General features: G+C 41.5%; 1 protein-coding gene and 1 long non-coding RNA gene across 3 annotated transcripts in view; one reads left to right on the top strand and one right to left on the bottom strand.

The window, feature by feature from the left end:
- Positions 1-18216, bottom strand: part of NEDD9 (neural precursor cell expressed, developmentally down-regulated 9) — a 201339-nt gene that overhangs the window by 110660 nt on the left and 72463 nt on the right. For both annotated transcript variants that reach the window (XM_001088846.5, XM_078000958.1), the window contains one exon: positions 13331-13494. In XM_001088846.5, coding sequence (XP_001088846.3) covers positions 13331-13342 — 12 coding nt within the window. In that variant the 5' untranslated portion in view covers positions 13343-13494. The remainder of the gene's footprint in view (positions 1-13330; positions 13495-18216) is intronic.
- Positions 1-18216, top strand: part of LOC114677708 (uncharacterized) — a 126869-nt gene that overhangs the window by 81460 nt on the left and 27193 nt on the right. The window contains exon 3 of the long non-coding RNA XR_003729139.2: positions 13354-13521. This is a non-coding gene — a long non-coding RNA (uncharacterized LOC114677708). The remainder of the gene's footprint in view (positions 1-13353; positions 13522-18216) is intronic.

Genomic DNA, 18216 nt, shown 5'->3' with positions numbered 1-18216 from the left:
AAAATGCCTTCTTTGTGTCAAGGGTTGTTGCTAGACAACCTAAGTCTGTGGGGGTTTTTTTGTTTAACTCTTGCAACAGTCCAATAAGATTGGTATTATTATATTCATTTTGGAGGTTCAGAGAGGTTAAGGATTATTAGCAAACAGCAAGGTAGAGATTTGAACCCAGACCTTTCTGGCTCCACAGTGCACTTTTTCCACTAACCTATGTTAGCAGCCCAGGGTTGGGCCAAATATTTTCGAGTTCATAGTATGTTACCCTTTGATCTACTGAGAGATATTATGAGAAATGTCTCTGTTTTCTATGCCCCCCACTCAGCTTTATCGAGGCATATTTGACAAATAAAAATTGTATATAGTTAAAGTGTACAACATAATGCTTTGATATACGTATACATTGTGAAATAATTACCACAACCAAGCTAATTGACTTATCTGTCACCTCACACGGTGACCGTCTATGTGTGTGTGTGCTGAGAACGTTTAAGATCTACTGTAGTAGCAAGTCTCAAGTATTTATTAAATACAGTGTTTTTAACCATATCACCACGTTATTTATTAGATTCCCCAAACTTGTTCATCTTGTAACTGAAAGTGTACTCTTTGACCAACATCTTTCCAATCCTCCCAGTCCCCCAACCCCTGGTAAGCACAATTCTACTTTCTGCTTCTATGAGTCTGACTTTTTTAGATTCCATATGTAAAGTGAGGTCATGCAGTATCTGTCTTTCTGTGCCTGGCTTATTTCACTCAGCATAATGTCCTCCAGGTTCATCTATGTTGTCACAAATGACAGGACTTCCTTCTTCTTCGAGGCTGAATAGAATTCCATTGTGTGTGTGTGTGTGCGTGTGTGTGTGTGTCTGTATGTGTGTGTGTATCACATTTTCTTTATCCATTCATGTATTAATGGAATCAACACTTAGGTTGACTCTATATCCTGGCTATTGTGAGTAATGTTGCAGTGAACATGGAGGTACATAGAACTCTTTGAGGTACTGATTTCATTTCCTTTGGATATATACCCAGAAGTGGAGTTACTGGTTCATATGACAATTGTATTTTTCAATTTTTGAGGAACCTCCATGCTGTGTTCCATAATGACTATACCAGCTGATATGGTTTGGCTCTATGTCTCCACCCAAATCTCATGTTGAATTGTGATCTTCAGTGTTGGAGGAGGGGTCTGGTGGAAGTGTGGATCATCGGGTGGATTTCCCTTTTGCTGTTCTCATGAGAGTGAGTGAGTTCTCATGAGATCTGGTTGTTTGAGAGTGTGTAGCACTTCCCCCTTTGCTCTCTCCCTCTCCTGTTCCAGCCATATAGGATGTGCTGACTTCCCTTTTGTCTTCTGCCTTGATTCTAAGTTTCCTGAGGCCGCTGCAGCCATGTTTCCTGTAACGCCTGCAGAACTATGAGCCAATCAAACCTCTTTTCTTTATAAATTATCCAGTCTTAGGTAGTTCTTTATAGTGATGTGAGAACAAACTAATATACCAGTTTACATTCCTACCAACAGTATACAAGGGTTCCCTTTCTCCATATCCTCAACAACATTTGTTAGTGTTTTTGATGATAGCCAACTGGGGTAAGATGATATCTCTTTATGGTTTCGATCTGCATATCCCTGATGATTAGTGATATGGTTTGGCTGTGTCCCCACCCAAATCTCATCTTGAATTGTAGCTGCCATAATTCCCACATGTTGTGAGAGGAACCTGGTGGGAGGTAATTGAATCATGGGGGCGGGTCTTTCCTGCACTGTTCTTGTGGCAGTGAATAAGTCTCACAAGATCTGATGGTTTTGTAAAGGGCAGTTCCCCTACACAAGCTCTCTTGCCTGCTGCTATGAAAGACGTGCCTTTGCTCCTCCTTTGCCTTCTGCATTGGTTGTGAGGCCTCCCCAGTCATGTGGAACCATGAGTCCATTAAACCTCTTTTTCTACATACATTACCCAGTCTTGGGTAGGTCTTTATTAGAAGTGAGAACAGACTAATACAATTAATGATGTTGCACATCTTTATATGTACCTTTTGGCCATTTTATATGTCTTCTTTTGACAAATGTCTATTCAGGTTCTCTGGCCGTTTTTTTTTAGCCAGGTTATGTTTCCTTGCTTTTATTGTGTGAGTGTGTTATATTTTTCTGGTTATTAACCTATTATCAGATGAATGTTTTGCAAATATTTTCTCCCATTCTGTAGGGTGTGAGAAATTTCTTAAGAAGATAATGGTAAGTCCTTCCACTCACTTGAGGAGAGTAAATTTCAGATTTGTAGTGGACACTGGGGTCCAAGACCTGAGACCCACTTCAGGCTGAGTAGTCAATCATTCTGTCAGCTATGGAAGGGTTGGCACCTAGCAGCTCACTGCAGAGTCCCCTCTTGAGATTGTCCCCAGCTGAGGCATAGCATGCCTCCTCCCTGGGGTGGCCTGCTTGCAGTGACTGTCCAGGAAGGGGCATAAACTTCCAACTACCTTGCCTCAGTTCAGACAACATGGAAGGACATCCCAGCTTTGGAGGGCCTCTGTGACTTGATGGGACCTTTATCCTGATTTCAGCTTCTTCCTCTGCCTAGTCCTGCTTCCTCTGCTGCTTTAACAGTTTCCCAAGAGCACTCTCCACAAACTTCCGGCATACCAATCTCCATCTCAAAATTTGCTTCTCTGGGAATGCAACCTGTGGTGTTCAATCAAATTGTCCCTGTAGACGCATTACACTCACATTAGGCATATGATGGACTGAATTGCGACCTCCATCCCAAATTCATGTTGAAACTTTAACACCCAGGAACTCTGAATGTGACTGTGTTTAGAGATAGGGTCTTCGCAGAAGTAATTAAGTTAAAATGAGGTGGGCCCTAATCCAATATGACAGGAGTCCTTATAAGAAGAGGAGATGAGGGCACAGCCAAGCAGAGGGAAGACCACACGGGGAAAAGACGAAGGTCTACAATCCAAGGAGAGAAGTTTCGGGAGAAATCAACCCTGCAGACACCTTATCTTGGACTTCCAGCCTCCAGAACTGTGAGAGAATAAATTTCTGTTGTTTAAGCCCCCATTCTGTGATACCTTGTCATGGCAGCCGAAGCGGATACAATAGGCGGATTTAGAGGTTCTTCATTTTGATCCTGATTCTTTCATTTTTATAGTTAAGGAACAACTCAGAAATCTGAACAGGTTAAATTCTCTTTTAAGTATAATGAAACAGGATGGTAATTCTCACTAGATAGTGTTTCCATATTCTAGGGAATATGTCAGGATAATCATGTTTTTAGAGAGGTGATAAAGAGTATGCATTATCTCTCTTCATCACATCTCTCTGTTTACAGCATTTACCACAAACCTGGGGCAGATGTAAATACACGGTGTGGATCAGTACTTTGCACCTGCAGTGAACTTGTATTTAGTGGGAAAGAATGACAAAATTTTCTTTCTTTCTTTCTTTCTTTCTTTCTTTCTTTTTTTTTTTTTTTAGACAGTCTCGCTGTATCACCCAGGCTGGAGTGCAGTGGCATGATCTGGGCTCACTGCAACCTTCACTTCCTGGGTTCAAGCCATTCTTCTGCCTCAGCCTCCAGAGTAGCTGGGATTAAAGGTGCACATCACCATGCTCGGCTAATTTTTGTATTTTTAATAGAGACAGGGTTTCGCTATCTTGCCCAGGCTGGTCTCGAACTCCTGACCTCAGGTGATACGCCTGCCTCGGCCTCCCAAAGTGCTGGAATTACAGGCATGAGTCACCATGTCCGGCCTGAAATTTTTCAAATTCTGTCAGTCAACACTTTCTGGTCCTCTGTGAAGCAAGGTTATGGTTTGGCCTTTTTTTCTTTTTCTTTTCTTTTCTTTTTTTTTTAGACGAAGTTTCAGTCTTTTTGCCTAGGCTGGAGTGCAATGTCATGATCTCTGCTCACTGCAACCTCCACCTTCCAAGTTCAAGTGATTCTTCTGCCTCAGCCTCCCGAGTAGTTGGGATTACAGGTGCACACCACTATACCTGGCTAAATTTTGTATTTTCAGTAGAGACGGGGTTCCACCATGTTGGCCAGGATGGTCTTGAACTCCTGACCTCAGGTGATCCACCCACCTCGGCCTCCCAAAGAGCTGGGATTATAGGCATGAGCCACCACGCCCAGTCAATTTAGCTTTTTTTCTTTAGATAAACTGTAACATGCCATGTCTGGCTGCTGGCTTCCTGCCCTAATTCAAAGGTGAAAAAGCTTTGTAGTTTAATTTTTTTTTTTTAGGTTTTCATTTTTTCTGAGCCAGCTCCTTTATCCTTTATTGTCTCCAGTGGAACATTGGTAAATGTTTAACTACCAGCTCTTTGAAAATGAAATAAAACAGAACCATCCTGGGAAAAGAATGCTGCAGGGTGCCAGCCTCTCTGCAGCCAAGGACAGCTCTCCAGGTGTGAGGAGACCTCTCTGCCTTCCTCCTCACACTGATATTAGTGCAGTTCCCTCAGGGCTTGCTTTTATTTGCTGAGGCTTCTTGTAAGGGGATTAATTTTAAGAGTATTTATGAGTTTAGCGCAGGCTTCCCCAGTGAATTTTTCTGTCCATGCCCTCACTCATGATGTCTTCATTGTCACCTCTGGAACCAGAAAAATCACAGCTTAAGGAAGCTCAGGTGAGCAACCAAGTCTAGCCCCATCCAGATTCTCAAGGCCTGTTCTCCCACCAGGCCTTTCCTTATGCTCTGCATCTCTCATCTTCTCCTTCAATGATTTCTTTTAGCTGCACTGACTTGACTTTTTATGTGCTATAAAACTCAGGAAGCTTCTATTGAGGGCTTAGTAGGTGCCAAACACAATTCCGAGCAACATGCAAATTTAATCATCACAAGCCCTTCGAGGTAGGTACTATTCTCATTCTCATTTTGTAGCTGAAGAAACTGAGGCACAAAGAGGGTTAATAACTTGTTCAAGGCCCTATTACTTGATAGAGGCAGGACTGGGATTCAAACCAGGCAGTATGGCTTCCAGTCCATATTTTTCTTTTCTTTTCTTTTTATTTTGGAGACAGAGTCTTGCTTTGTCACCCAGGCTGGAGTGTAGTGGTGCAATCACAGCTCACTGCAGCCTCTGCCTCTGGGGTTCAAGCAATTCTCTTGCCTCAGCCTCCTGAGTAGCTGGGACTATAGGTGCACACCACTACACCCAGCTAATTTTCCTATTTTTAGTAGAGAAAGGGTTTCACCATCTTGGTCAGGCTGGTCTCGAACTGCTGACCTCAAATCATCTGCCCACCTTGACCTCCCAAGGTGCTGGGATTATAGGTGTGAGCCACTGCACCCAGCCCCAATCCATATTTTTAACCAGCATCCTACCTGAAAAAGAGCAGTAGAAATATACATATGTGTAGTGTGAAGTGATGTGTGTGTGTGTGTGTGTGTATCTGTGTGTATGAAAAGTTAAATAAAGTTTAATAATGGGGAAAAATCACCCAGAAGTAATGGAATTAAAGACCTCAAAGGACCTTTTGACTCAACATACATAATTCTAAAGCAAATTAAAAATTTTAGATGGTGAGATTATGTTTTTTAGGTCTAGAATTCCAAAAGTTGAGGCTCAGCATGTATTGGAAATACCATAGAGCTAATGTTAATTGCAGAGATACAGCTGGAATGAAATACTGACTTGCTTCAGGGAATGTTTTTTCTCCCTGTCTCTCTCTGTTTTGGTCTCAGTTTAGTAATGCTGGCTGAGTAGGTATAAAAAATGAGAAGAGAGACATTTTTTGTTTCACTATTCATAGAGAAATTCGTATTTGTATTGAATGGATTGAGGATTCACAAATAAATATAGTTTGTTCCAGTTTGGATTACTAATTTGGTTTGGTGGAAATCTCTGAAGTATCCAGTTCTGTGACAGATTTTTGCCATAGAATCTAGTACTAGGGATGATTTTTAAGAGGTCATTACCTTGACCTTAAAACATCACAGTGAGTGGGCTATTGTCCAAGATGGCCAAATAGGAACAGCTTTGGTCTGCAGTTCCCAGCAAGATCGACACAGAAGATGGGTGATTTCTGCATTTCCAACTGAGGTACCTGGTTCATCTCACTGGGACTGGTTGGACAGTGGATGCAGCCCACGGAGGCCTGAAGCAGGGCAGGGCATCGCCTCACCCGGGCAGCGCAAGGGGTCAGGGGATTCCCCTTTCTTAGCCAAGGGAAGCCGTGACAGACTGTACCTGGAGGAATGGTACACTCCTGACCAAATACTACACTTTTCCCACAGTCTTAGCAACTGGCAGGTCAGGAGATACTCTCCTGTGCTTGGCTCGGTGGGTCCCATGCCCACGGAGCCTTGCTCACTGCTAGTGCAGCAGTCTGAGGTCAACCTGTGACACTGCAGCTTGACAGCGGGAGGGGCATCCACCATTGCTGAGGCTTGAGTAAACAAAGTGTCACAGTGTAAACAAAGAGGCCGGGAAGTACAAACTGGGCAGAGCCCACCACAGCTCAGTAAGGCCTACTGCCTCTATAGATTCCATCACTGGGAGCAGGGCATAGGAGAACAAAAGGCAGCAAACAGTTTCTGCAGACTTAAATGTCCCTGTCTGACAACTCTAAAGGAACAGTGGTTCTCTCAGCATGGCATTCGAGCTCCAAGAATGGACAGACTGCCTCCTCAAGTGGGTCCCTGACCCCCGTGTAGCCTGACTGGGAAACACTTCCCAGTAGGGGCCGACAGTCACCTCAAATAGGTGGGTGCCTCTCTGGGACGAAGCTTCCAGCGGAAGGATCAGGCAGCAATATTTACTGTTCCGTAGCCTCTGCTGGTGACACCCAGGCAAACAGGGTCTGGAGCTGACCTCCAGCAAACTCCAACAGACCTGCAGCTGAGGGGTCTGTAAGAAGGAAAACTAACAAACAGAAAAGAATAGCATCAACATCAACAAAAAGACATCCACACCAAAACCCCATCTGTAGGTCACCAACGTCAAAGACCAAAGGTAGATAAAACCACAAAGATGGGGAGAAACCAGAGCATAAAAGCAGAAAATTCCAAAAAACAGAGTGCCTCATCTCTTCCAAAGGATCGCAACTCCTTGCCAGCAGGGGAACAAAACTGGACAGAGAATAAGTTTGACTAGTTGACAGAAGCAGGCTTCAGAAGGTTGGTAATAACAAACTTCTCCAAGCTAAAGGAGCATGTTCTAACCCATTGCAAGGAAGCTAAAAACCTTGAAAAAAGGTTAGATTAATGGTTAACTAGAATAAACAGTATACAGAAGATCTTAAATGACCTGATGGAGCTGAAAACCACAGCATGAGAACTTTGTGACGCATGCACAAGATTCAATAGCCTATTTGATCAAGTGAAAGGAAGGATATCAGTGATTGAAGATCAAATTAATGAAATAAAGTGAGAACACAAGATTAGAGAAAAAAGAATGAAAAGAAACAAACAAGGCCTCCAAGAAATATGACTATGTGAAAAGACCAAATATACGTTTGATTGGTGTACCAGAAAGTGACGGGGAGAATGGAACCAAGTTAGAAAACACTCTTCAGGATATTATCCAGGATAACTTCCTGAACTTAGCAAGACAGGCCAGCATTCAAATTCAGGAAATACAGAGAACACCACAAAGATACTCCTCAAGAAGAGCAACCCCAAGACACATAATTGTCAGATTCACCAAGGTTGAAATGAAGGAAAAAATGTTAAGGGCAGCCAGAGAGAAAGGTCAGGTTACCCGCAAAGGGAAGCCCATCAGACTAACAGCAGATCTCTTGGCAGAAACCCTACAAGCCAGAAGAGAGTGGGTGTCAATATTCAACATTCTTAAAGAAAAGAATTTTCAACCCAGAATCTCATATCCAGCCAAACTAAGCTTCATAAGTGAAAGAGAAATAAAATCCTTTATAGACAAGCAAATGCTGAGAGATTTTGTCACTACCAGGCCTGCCTTATAAGAAGAACTCCTGAAGGAAGCACTAAACATGGAAAGGAATAATTGGTACTAGCCACTGCAAAAACATGCCAAATGGTAAAGACCATTGACACTATGAAAAAACTGCATCAATTAACAGGAAAATAACCAGCTAACATCATAAAGACAGGATCAAATTCACACATAACAATATTAACTTTAAATGTGAATGGACTAAATGCCCCAATTAAAAGACACAGACTGGCAAATTGGATAAAGAGTCAAGACCCATCGATGCGCTGTATTCAGGAGAACCATTTCATGTGCAAAGACATACATAGGCTCAAAATAAAGAGATGGAGGAAGATCTACCAAGCAAATGGAAAGCAAAAAAAAAAAAAAAAAAAAAAAAAAAAGCAGGGGTTTCAATTCTAGTCTTTGATAAAACAGACTTTAAACCAACAAAGATCAAAAAGGACAAAGAAGACCACTACATAATGGTAAAGGGATCTATTCACCAAGAAGAGCTAGCTATCCTAAATATATATACACCCAACACAGGAGCACCCAGATTCATAAAGCAAGTCCTTAGAGACCTACAGAGACTTAGACCCCCATACAATAATAATGGGAGACTTTAACACCCCACTGTCAATATTAGACAGATCAACGAGACAGAAGGTTAACAAGGATATCCAGGACTTGAACTCAGCTCTGGACCAAGTGGACCTAATAGACGTCTACAGAACTGTACACCCCAAATCAACAGAATATACATTCTTCCAAGCACCACATCATGCTTATTGTAAAATTGACCACATAATTGGTAGTAAAACACTCCTCAGCAAATGTAAAAGAACAGAAATCACAACAAACCGTCTCTCAGACTACAGTACAATCAAATTAGAACTCAGGATTAACAAAGCCACTCAAAACTACACAACTACATGGAAGCTGAACAACCACTCCTGAATGACTGCTGGGTAAGTAACGAAATGAAGGCAGAAATGAAGATGTTCTTTGAAACCAATGAGAACAAAGACACAACATACCAGAATCTCTGGGACACATTTAAAGCAGTGTAGAGGGAAATTTATATCACTAAATGCCCACAAGAGAAAGCAGGAAAGATCTAAAATCGACACTCCAACATCACAAAAGAACTAGGGAAGCAAGAGTAAGAAATTCAACAGCTAGCAGAAGGCAAGAAATAACTAAGATCAGAGCAGAACTGAAGGAGATAAAGACACAAGAAACCCTTCAAAAAAATCAATGAATCCAGGAGCTGGTTTTTTGAAAAGATCAGCAAAATAAATAGACTGCTAGCAAGACTAATAAAGAAGAAAAGAGAGAAAAATCAAATAGACGCAATAAAAAATGATAAAGGGGATATCACCACTGATCCCACAGAAACACAAACTACCATCAGAGAATACTATAAACACCTCTGAAAAGATCAACAAAATAGATAGACTGCTAGTAAGACTAATAAAGAAGGAAAGAGAGAAGAATCAAATAGACACAATAAAAAATGGTAAAGGGTATATCACCACCAAACCCACAGAAATACAAACTACCACCAGAGAATACTGTAAATGCCTCTACACAAATAAACTAGAAAATCTAGAAGAAATGGATAAATTCCTGGACACATACATCCAACCAAGACTAAACCAGGAAGAAGTTGAATCTCTGAATAGACCAATAACAGGCTCTTAAATTGAGGCAATAATTAATAGCCTACCAACCAAAAAAAGGCCAGGACCAGAAAGATTCACAGCCAAATTCTATCAGAGGTACAAAGAGGAGCTGGTACCATCCCTTCTGAAACTATTTCAGTCAATAGAAAAAGGGGGAATCCTCCCTAACTCATTTTATAAGGCTAGCATCATCCTGATACCAAAGTCTGGTAGAGACACAACAAAAAAAGAGAATTTTAGGCCAATATCTCTGATGAACATTGATGTAAAAATCTTCAGTAAAATACTGGCAAACTGAATCCAGCAGCACATCAAAAAGCTTATCCACCATGATCAAGTCAGCTTCATCCCTGGGATGCAAGGCTGGTTCAACATATGCAAATCAATAAATGTAATCCATCACATAAATGGCCCCCCCCCCAATGACAAAACCCACATGATTATCTCAATAGATGCAGAAAAGCCCTTTGACAAAATTCAACAGCCCTTCATGCTAAAAACTCTCAATAAACTAGGTATTGATGGGATGTATCTCAAAATAATAAGAGCTATTTATGACAAACCCACAGCCAATATCATACTGAATGGGCAAAAACTGGAAGCATTCCCTTTGAAAACTGGCACAACACAAGGATGCCCTCTCTCATCACTCCTGTTCAACATAGTGTTGGAAGTTCTGGCTAGGGAAATCAGGTAAGAGAAAGAAATAAAGGGTATTCAATTAGGAAAACAGGAATTGTCTCTGTTTGTGTATGACATGATTGTATATTTAGAAAACCTCATCATCTCTACCCAAAATCTCCTTAAGCTGATAAGCAACTTCAGCAAATCTCAGGATACAAAATCAATGTGCAAAAATCAGAAGCATTCCTATACACCAATAATAGACAAACAGAGAGCCAAATCATGAGTGAACTCCCATTCACAATTACTATAAAGAGAACAAAATACCTGGGAATTCAACTTACAAGGGATGTGAAGGACCTCTTCAAGGAGAACTACAAACCACTGCTCAACGAAATAAAAGAGGATACAAACAAATGGAAGAATATTCCATGCTCATGGATAGGAAGAATCAATGTCATGAAAATGGCCATTCTGCGCAAGGTAATTTATAGATTCAATGCCATCCCCATCAAGCTACCACTGACTTTCTTCACAGAATTGGAAACAACTACTTTAAATTTCATATAGTATCAAAAAAGAGCCCGCATTGCCAAGACAATCCTAAGCAAAAAGAACAAAGCTGGAGGCATGATGCTACCTGACTTCAAACTATACTATAAGGCTATAGTAACCAAAGCAGCATGGTACTGGTACCAAAACAGATATTTAAACCAGTGGAACAGAACAGAGGCCTCAGAAATAACAACATACATCTACAACCATCTGATCTTTGACAAACCTGACAAAAACAAGCAATATGGAAAGGATTCCCTATTTAATGAATTGTGCTGGGAAAACTGGCTAGTTGTATGTAGAAAGCAGAAAGCTGAAACTGGATCCCTTCCTTACACCATATACAAAAATTAACTCAGGATGGATTAAAGACTTAAACACTATAAAAACTCTAGAAGAAAACCTAGGCAATACCATTCAGAACATAGACGTGGGCAAAGACCACGACTGAAACACCAAAAGCAATGGGAACAAAAGCCAAAATAGTCAAATGGGATCTAATTAAACTAAAGAGCTTCTGCACAGCAAAAGAAACTATCATCAGAGTGAACAGGCAACCTACAGAATGGGAGAAAATCTTTGCAGTCTACCCATCTGACAAAGGGCTAATATCCAGAATCTACAAATAACTTAAACAAATTTACAAGAAATAAACAACCTCATCAAAAAGTGGGCAAAGGATATGAACAGACACTTCTCAAAAGAAGACATTTACGCAGCCAACAGACATGAAAAAATGCTCATCATCACTGGTCATCAGAGAAATGCAAATCAAAATGACAATGAGATACCTTTCATACCAGTTAGAATGGCGATCCTTAAAAAGTCAGGAAACAACAGATGCTGGAGAGGATGTGGAGAAATGGGAATGCTTTTGCACTGTTGTTGGAAGTGTAAATTAGTTCAACCATTGTGGAAGACAGTGTGGCAATTCCTCAAGGATCTAGAACTAGAAATACCCAGTGATCCCATTACTGGGTATATACCCAAAGGATTATAAATCATGCTACTATAAAGACACATGCACACATATGTTTATTGCAGCACTCTTCACAATAGCAAAGACTTGGAGCCACCCCAAATGTCCATCAATGATAGTCTGGATTAAGAAAATGTGGCACATATACACCATGGAATACTATACAGCCATAAAATTGGATGAGTTAATGTCCTTTGCAGGGACATGGATGAAGCTGGAAACCATCATTCTAAGCAAACTATCACAAGGACAGAAAACCAAACACCACATGTTCTCACTCATAGGTGGGAGTTGAACAACGAGAACACATGGACACAGGGCGGTCAATATCACACACCGGGGTCTGCTGGGGGGTGGGGACCTGGGGAAGGGATAGCATTAGGAGAAATACCTAATGTAAATGACAAGTTGTTGGGTGCAGCAAATCAACATGGTACATGTATAATTATGTAACCAATCTGCACGTTGTGCACATGTACCCTAGAACTTAAAGTATAATTTTAAAAAATCACTGTGATATGACAATCAAACTTGTATTTAATGCCTTCCAGGGAAATCTTTTTGTTGCTTATCAAATTATTTAAAGAAAACATTTCTCGTTATATTTAACTTGGAACCTTTCCCCAGAAAGGAGATGGGGCTGTCCTTGGCTTGATGTGGTGCCCAGAGCTTTTTCATTTGTGTGCAGTTGATGATTGATTCTCTGAGATACAGAAAACAGTTGATCAATCTCAACAGATAAGGGAATTCACCTTTTTTTTTTTTTTTTTTTGAAGCACGAATTACTCTATGTGCATTTTCTCATTTCATCCTCTGAACAATCTTCCTGTCACCATTTTATAAACGCAGAAACAGAGATTCAAAAGGGTCAGGTCACTGGCTTAAGGTCAACTCTACTACTAAACAGAAAAGCAAGGACCAAAACTCAGATCTTTGTGACCCTCATTGCCACTATGCCATGCGACTATGCCTACCTCCTTTAGAGGCCAACTAATAGGTAAAATTACACATCATTTCTTCTATGAATTTTCATAAAACCTTTAGGAAGCCTTGGTTAGATAGAAAAATTGATTATTTTAATCGTACACTGTACCCCAGGCCAAGTTGATTTTCTTGAGGAATGGCCGAATGGAAGTTGAATGGTTTAAAGGTGACTGGCAAACAGAGAAACAAGGCACCGAAGAACTGGCTATTTCCAAACCTGGGCGATCAGCTTCTGAATGAGTAGTTCAGTGGGTATAACTTCCAGGCTTGCTCAGGCACCATTATGCTAATTGGAATAATCAATCTGCATCCCAGAAGACTGCTTCCCCAGAGATTTCAGGATGGAAGAGGATGCCCTGTGGGCATCAGTGTATCCATGTAAAAAATTCACCTAACAGAGCAAAATCTGGCAGTCTAAACAGTATTTTCCCCAAATGTTAGTTGCAGGTATGTATGACCAAAACAAAAACAAAAACAAAAACAAACCAAAAAAAAAAAAAAACCAGCAAAAAACTCCCCACTATTTGTATTATTATTGCAGGGGCTGAGCAAACTGGAAAAAGGGGAATCACGAATTGTCTGTTTTTTTCTCTCAGTACTCACCCTTGTCCACATTTTCCCCCAAGGAATGTTGCGGCTCTGGATCTTGGAAAGGACAATTCCGACGTTTTACTCTGCCGACCAGTTTCTTCGTTTTCATAACTCTACTTGAAGAACACGTGATGTTTGCCAGTGTCTGACATTACGGACCTCACAGCTTACTGAATCTGAAAACAGGAGATAGAGATGGAAAGGTTGGTAAACTCTGAAAAAAATTGAGATGCTTTTCATCATTTAGGGATTGCATCAGAGCAGTTGGAAAAGCCAAATCCATAGTCTCGTGAATGGAATCCATCATCCATTCATTCATGCAATCAAAGAAAGCATTTATGGGGTTCTTACTATGCTTTAGTTGGAACTTCAAAGACGCATAAACTATAGTAATGTCCTCAAGGATCCCACAGTCTCACTGAACAAACAAAAATACCGCACAATAAAATGTTACATCATTTCGGGTCAAATGTGCAGTGGGTCCGGTGAGGGCACAAAGGAAGAAGGTCAATCTTGAATGGAGTCTTGAGAGATGGGTAGATGTTTGCCAGGTGTTTTGTATGGATAGTAGAGGTGAGAGTGAAATTTCCTTGCCTGTAACCTACAGTTTTAGTATGGTCATCGATTTCACTGATTGTTTTCTACTCTCCCATCCCTATGGCCTCACCATCCCCCTTTAAACCAACTTAATATGTTACTGCTTTTATCATTTTGAAGCCACAAGATGTGGCTGACTCTACCTCTTACCAGCAGCCTTGCGAAGGTCGCTGGAGCCATCTGCTTTTCTTGTTTCCAGAAAAGGAGAAAAACTAGTGTTTTGGAAATGTGGCTTTTAAATAGCTTAGATGCAAAGCCCAGAATTTGATTTTTTTGGGAAAAACATGGACTGGGCTTTCGGTGAGTTAGTACTGGCCAATTTTTCACTTCTCTTTCAACGTCTTGCAGCTGGAAGCCTGTTTTGAGGTGGTATGTGTGTGTGTATGTGTATGCATTTGTAGGTTATAGTTGGGATGTATATTCTTAGAAAAACCCTCATATTTAAACCACACAGGGCACATGAATATCTTTTTGAGAATTGGTAATGTGAATCTTTGTAAAAGGACGGTGTTTTCCTATCAAGAATAATGTAAGAAGTTGCTTTAAAAGGGGAAGCAGAAAAATAAGAATTGTGCCTGGCACATAATAGAAGCTCAGCAAACAATTTAATGAACCTATGCAGCTGCCCTTAGGAGGAAGTCTTCCTAGAACTCTTTTCCAAACAGGATAATTGGGAGTTGGTCTCCTTTCGCTTCTACCAGGATGGGAACAGCCTCCTGTAATTTCAGTTTGATAAACACAGTGTTTATAGTCTTGGCTAGGAGGGGCAAAAAGGAATTTTCCTCTGAGGCACTTGCAGTGGCTAGGCAAGAGGACACGGGCCCATGACTCATTTGCTCTGCCTGAACCCATGTGTGGTTTCCCCAGTATCTTGGCCCCACACGGGGTGGAGAACCAGAAGGGAGAGTTACTGCGTTTCCAGCGTCCTGTCTATTGCTTCTTTAGGTACTCACACCTTGAGGCATTTTAACTGCCCAAGGTGTCTGCGCTTGTAAGGCAACCTCTCAGAGCTGATTTGTCTATGGGGATACCATAAACTACAGTACCAGAAATTTTATATATATATATATATATACACACACACACACACATACACACACATCATTAATTCTTTACTGGGAAATATAACACACATATAGAAAACTGTATAAAATGAATGTATAGCTTAATAAATTGTCATAAATTTAACAGCCACGCAGGTCAAGACATAGAGTACTGCCAGGACTCCAGAAGCTTTCCAAGTGCCCTTTCCAATGTGACCTCTTTCTTTCCCATAGAGGAGGTACTACCCTTATCCACATGCACCGGGTACTCTGTTGGGCCTTGTGCTTTTGGGCTTCCATCTTTCCTCCAGCCATGCACTTTCTGAAGGGGAAAGAGGTCTGTGGGACCAAGAGACCACGCCTACCTGAGACCCATGTCTCCCTTTTGAGACCCCGCGCCAAGGACCAGGACATTGGGACTTCCTGTTCAAATGATTCCAAACTTACTTCCTGGTCTTTGTGGGCTCGTCTTTACGTCCTTCTTCCTGAGGGGAACCTGGAGGCAGATATTTGTAAAAGGCCACGGGTGAAGTTTAGACTTGAGGGCTCAAGAGTGATATATATGAGCACCAAGGCCCTTGGGTTATGGGATGGAACAGGGCTGGGGCATGAGGGTGGATGGCTGGATCTAGGGGAAGCTTCTTCCTGTGGCACATGTTCTAGCAGGAAGATCCAAGCAGTCCAAGAATTCTAAGATCCAACGTGGTTTCTCAGGTCACTATGAAGAGATATTTGTCCAAGTAGGAGGATGGGACATCTTTTATTTAACAGCTTGTCAGTTTAATTTATAATTTTACAATTTACAATTTTATAATACAATACAATATTAGGCCCATAACATGCAGTTCTCCATCTGTACTTTTACCTTAAGCCCCACAAAAAAACTTCTTTGTAATGCTCCAAGGAATCCTGTCAATTTATTATTTGGAAGAATGTCAGACATTGATCCTTTGTTTTAAACTCATGATAAGAATCAGATAATATGTACTTTGAAGTCATGTCAAAGGAAAAGAATAATTCCATATGACATATATTGCAGATTTTTATTTGTATATAAGCAAAGCAGTGTCTAAAGTATATTTATATGTCCTCAATTACTGAATGTGCCAGTTTTCTGTTGAGGGTGGGCCTGCCCACAGGTGACTATCCGGACTCTTCTGGTCATTCCCTCCTTAGTTTTCTCTGTGCTTTACTATGTCACTTGGCACTCCTATACGATAAAGTGACTTCCCCTGTTTTTAAACTTTGGATAAATGGATCACAGCATAAGTTCTTTTGTGTGGGCTTCTCCCACTCAGCATTATGTTTGAGCAATACATCTATGTTATTGCCTATAGCTGTAGTTTGTAATTTGCATTGCTGTATGGTATTCCACTGTATGGATATGCCAGCATTTTTCCATTCTATTAATAATGTTCATGGACAATTGTGTTGTTTCCAGTACTAGCCCATTATGAATAATAATGCTACACAGATCTTTATCTGTTTCTGTTGTGTTTATATGGAATTGCTGGATGATAGGTTTCCATCCATCCCTTCCTGCCTTCCTGCCTTCCTGCCTTCCTTGTTTCTTTGTGTTGTCCAGGTTGCCTCAAGGGATTCTCTGTCCTCAGCCTCCTGAGTAGCTGGGACTACAGGCTCATAGCACCTTGCCCGCTTTGTTTTCAGCTTTAACAGAAAATACCAAACTGTTTCCAAAGTGGTTGTATCAATTGATATTCTCATCAACAAGGTATAGTAGCTCCCATTGCTTCTGACAATATTTAGTATATATTTTTAAAATGTTGACCATTTTGTACTAGGAATAATAGTAGTGTGTCACCACCCCTGTAAAACATTAATGGTTTTTTTCTCTATTATTTGTATATGAAGATACTGAAGTGAATATGGTAACTTAGAGTTTCAAGTTGACTGCTAATAATATTAGTAACATCAATAATATTTATAATAATATCTATAGCTTTTATTTGAAATATGGCAGCTAAAGGAAGATTGGTAGTCTTAGAAGATTACAGTAATAAAATCCAAGATGTAAACAGAGTCAGCCCATACAGCATTTTAAAATAACAGAGAAATGAACAGACTGACCCAGGGATACATCGACACGCCACTAGGAAGGCAGCTGGTACCCACCTCATCCTTTCCCAGGGGTGTGTGTCCCCAGAGCATGCTCTGAGAGTTGTGGCAGCACTGAGCACAGATTGCTGAATTGCCCAGCTGGGACCAGTCAGGACCACTGCAGAAGAGGGAGACCAGCTGGGGAGCCTGTTAGCCTGCAGCTCATTAGTATGCCACATCTGACAGCGTGTCTTCCTCCAGGAAGCAGCAACAGCCATGTGCTCCAAAAGCAAGGGCCATGAGCAGGCCTCTTCAGCAGAAATAGCCACAGCCTCCTCACATGCCCACTTCCCTCTCTGCCCACTGAACCCCTGAGCTTCCCCACTTCACCCTCCTCTTGCCAATATACTCAACCTCCTTGCCGTTTGTCCTTTTCATGCATTGCCCTGGCCAAAGCCCAGCCTTGGATGAGCTCAACTGTTTACTTACTCTGCATCAATCGCCCAGCTATTGAGCATGGCTGGCAAAAACCGCACACCCTGCAGACGGTGCCACTGCAAACTCACGGTCACCAATGCCATCTAGATCCTTGTTGCTGTCAGGCAACCCTCTGGAGTTCCCTGGCCATCTCACCTTCCTGTTCTCCTATTTTCCTAATTAAAAGGAGAGTAGATTATCTTCTGCAATGCTACATTGAATGGGGCCTATTCTAGACACAGCAGGCTGCTGCAGTTTATACACAGTGGATGTTTCAAACTTTCGCCACGTTTTCCAACGTCTCTGGTTTTATTGCCTGTCCGTCTTCCGTGCCCCAATCTTAAACCCTGCTGTTAACCTCCGTAGGCAGTCTCCCCACCTGCTCCACAAAGAAAGCAGGAGCCCTCTGAAATGAACTTCCTCAACTTCCCTCCTCCACATCTGCAGATTCACTTCACATTTCAACTCATCCCTTTTTCCTTCCCGCATCCTTGTGACAATAAGGAAAATGTCTCCTCTCATGCCCAAGTGAATCCCTCCACCTGTCACTCAATGCCATCCTGTCTTGCCTTCTACGGGACTTTTCTCCGTATATGACCTCTCTCCTGACTTGCTCCCAGCAGTCATGCCTTTCCTTTAACACCCTGAAGTCAGGTTTTCCCCTAGCTGACTGAGTCCTTCAGCTCGCATGGCCTTCATCCAAGCAGGGCAGGAGGGTTGAAT

This window comes from Macaca mulatta, chromosome 4, assembly GCF_049350105.2.
Source record: "Macaca mulatta isolate MMU2019108-1 chromosome 4, T2T-MMU8v2.0, whole genome shotgun sequence".
NCBI lineage: Eukaryota > Metazoa > Chordata > Mammalia > Primates > Cercopithecidae > Macaca > Macaca mulatta.
Note: the sequence above shows the minus strand (reverse complement) of the source record. Positions and strands in the feature narration are given on the sequence as shown.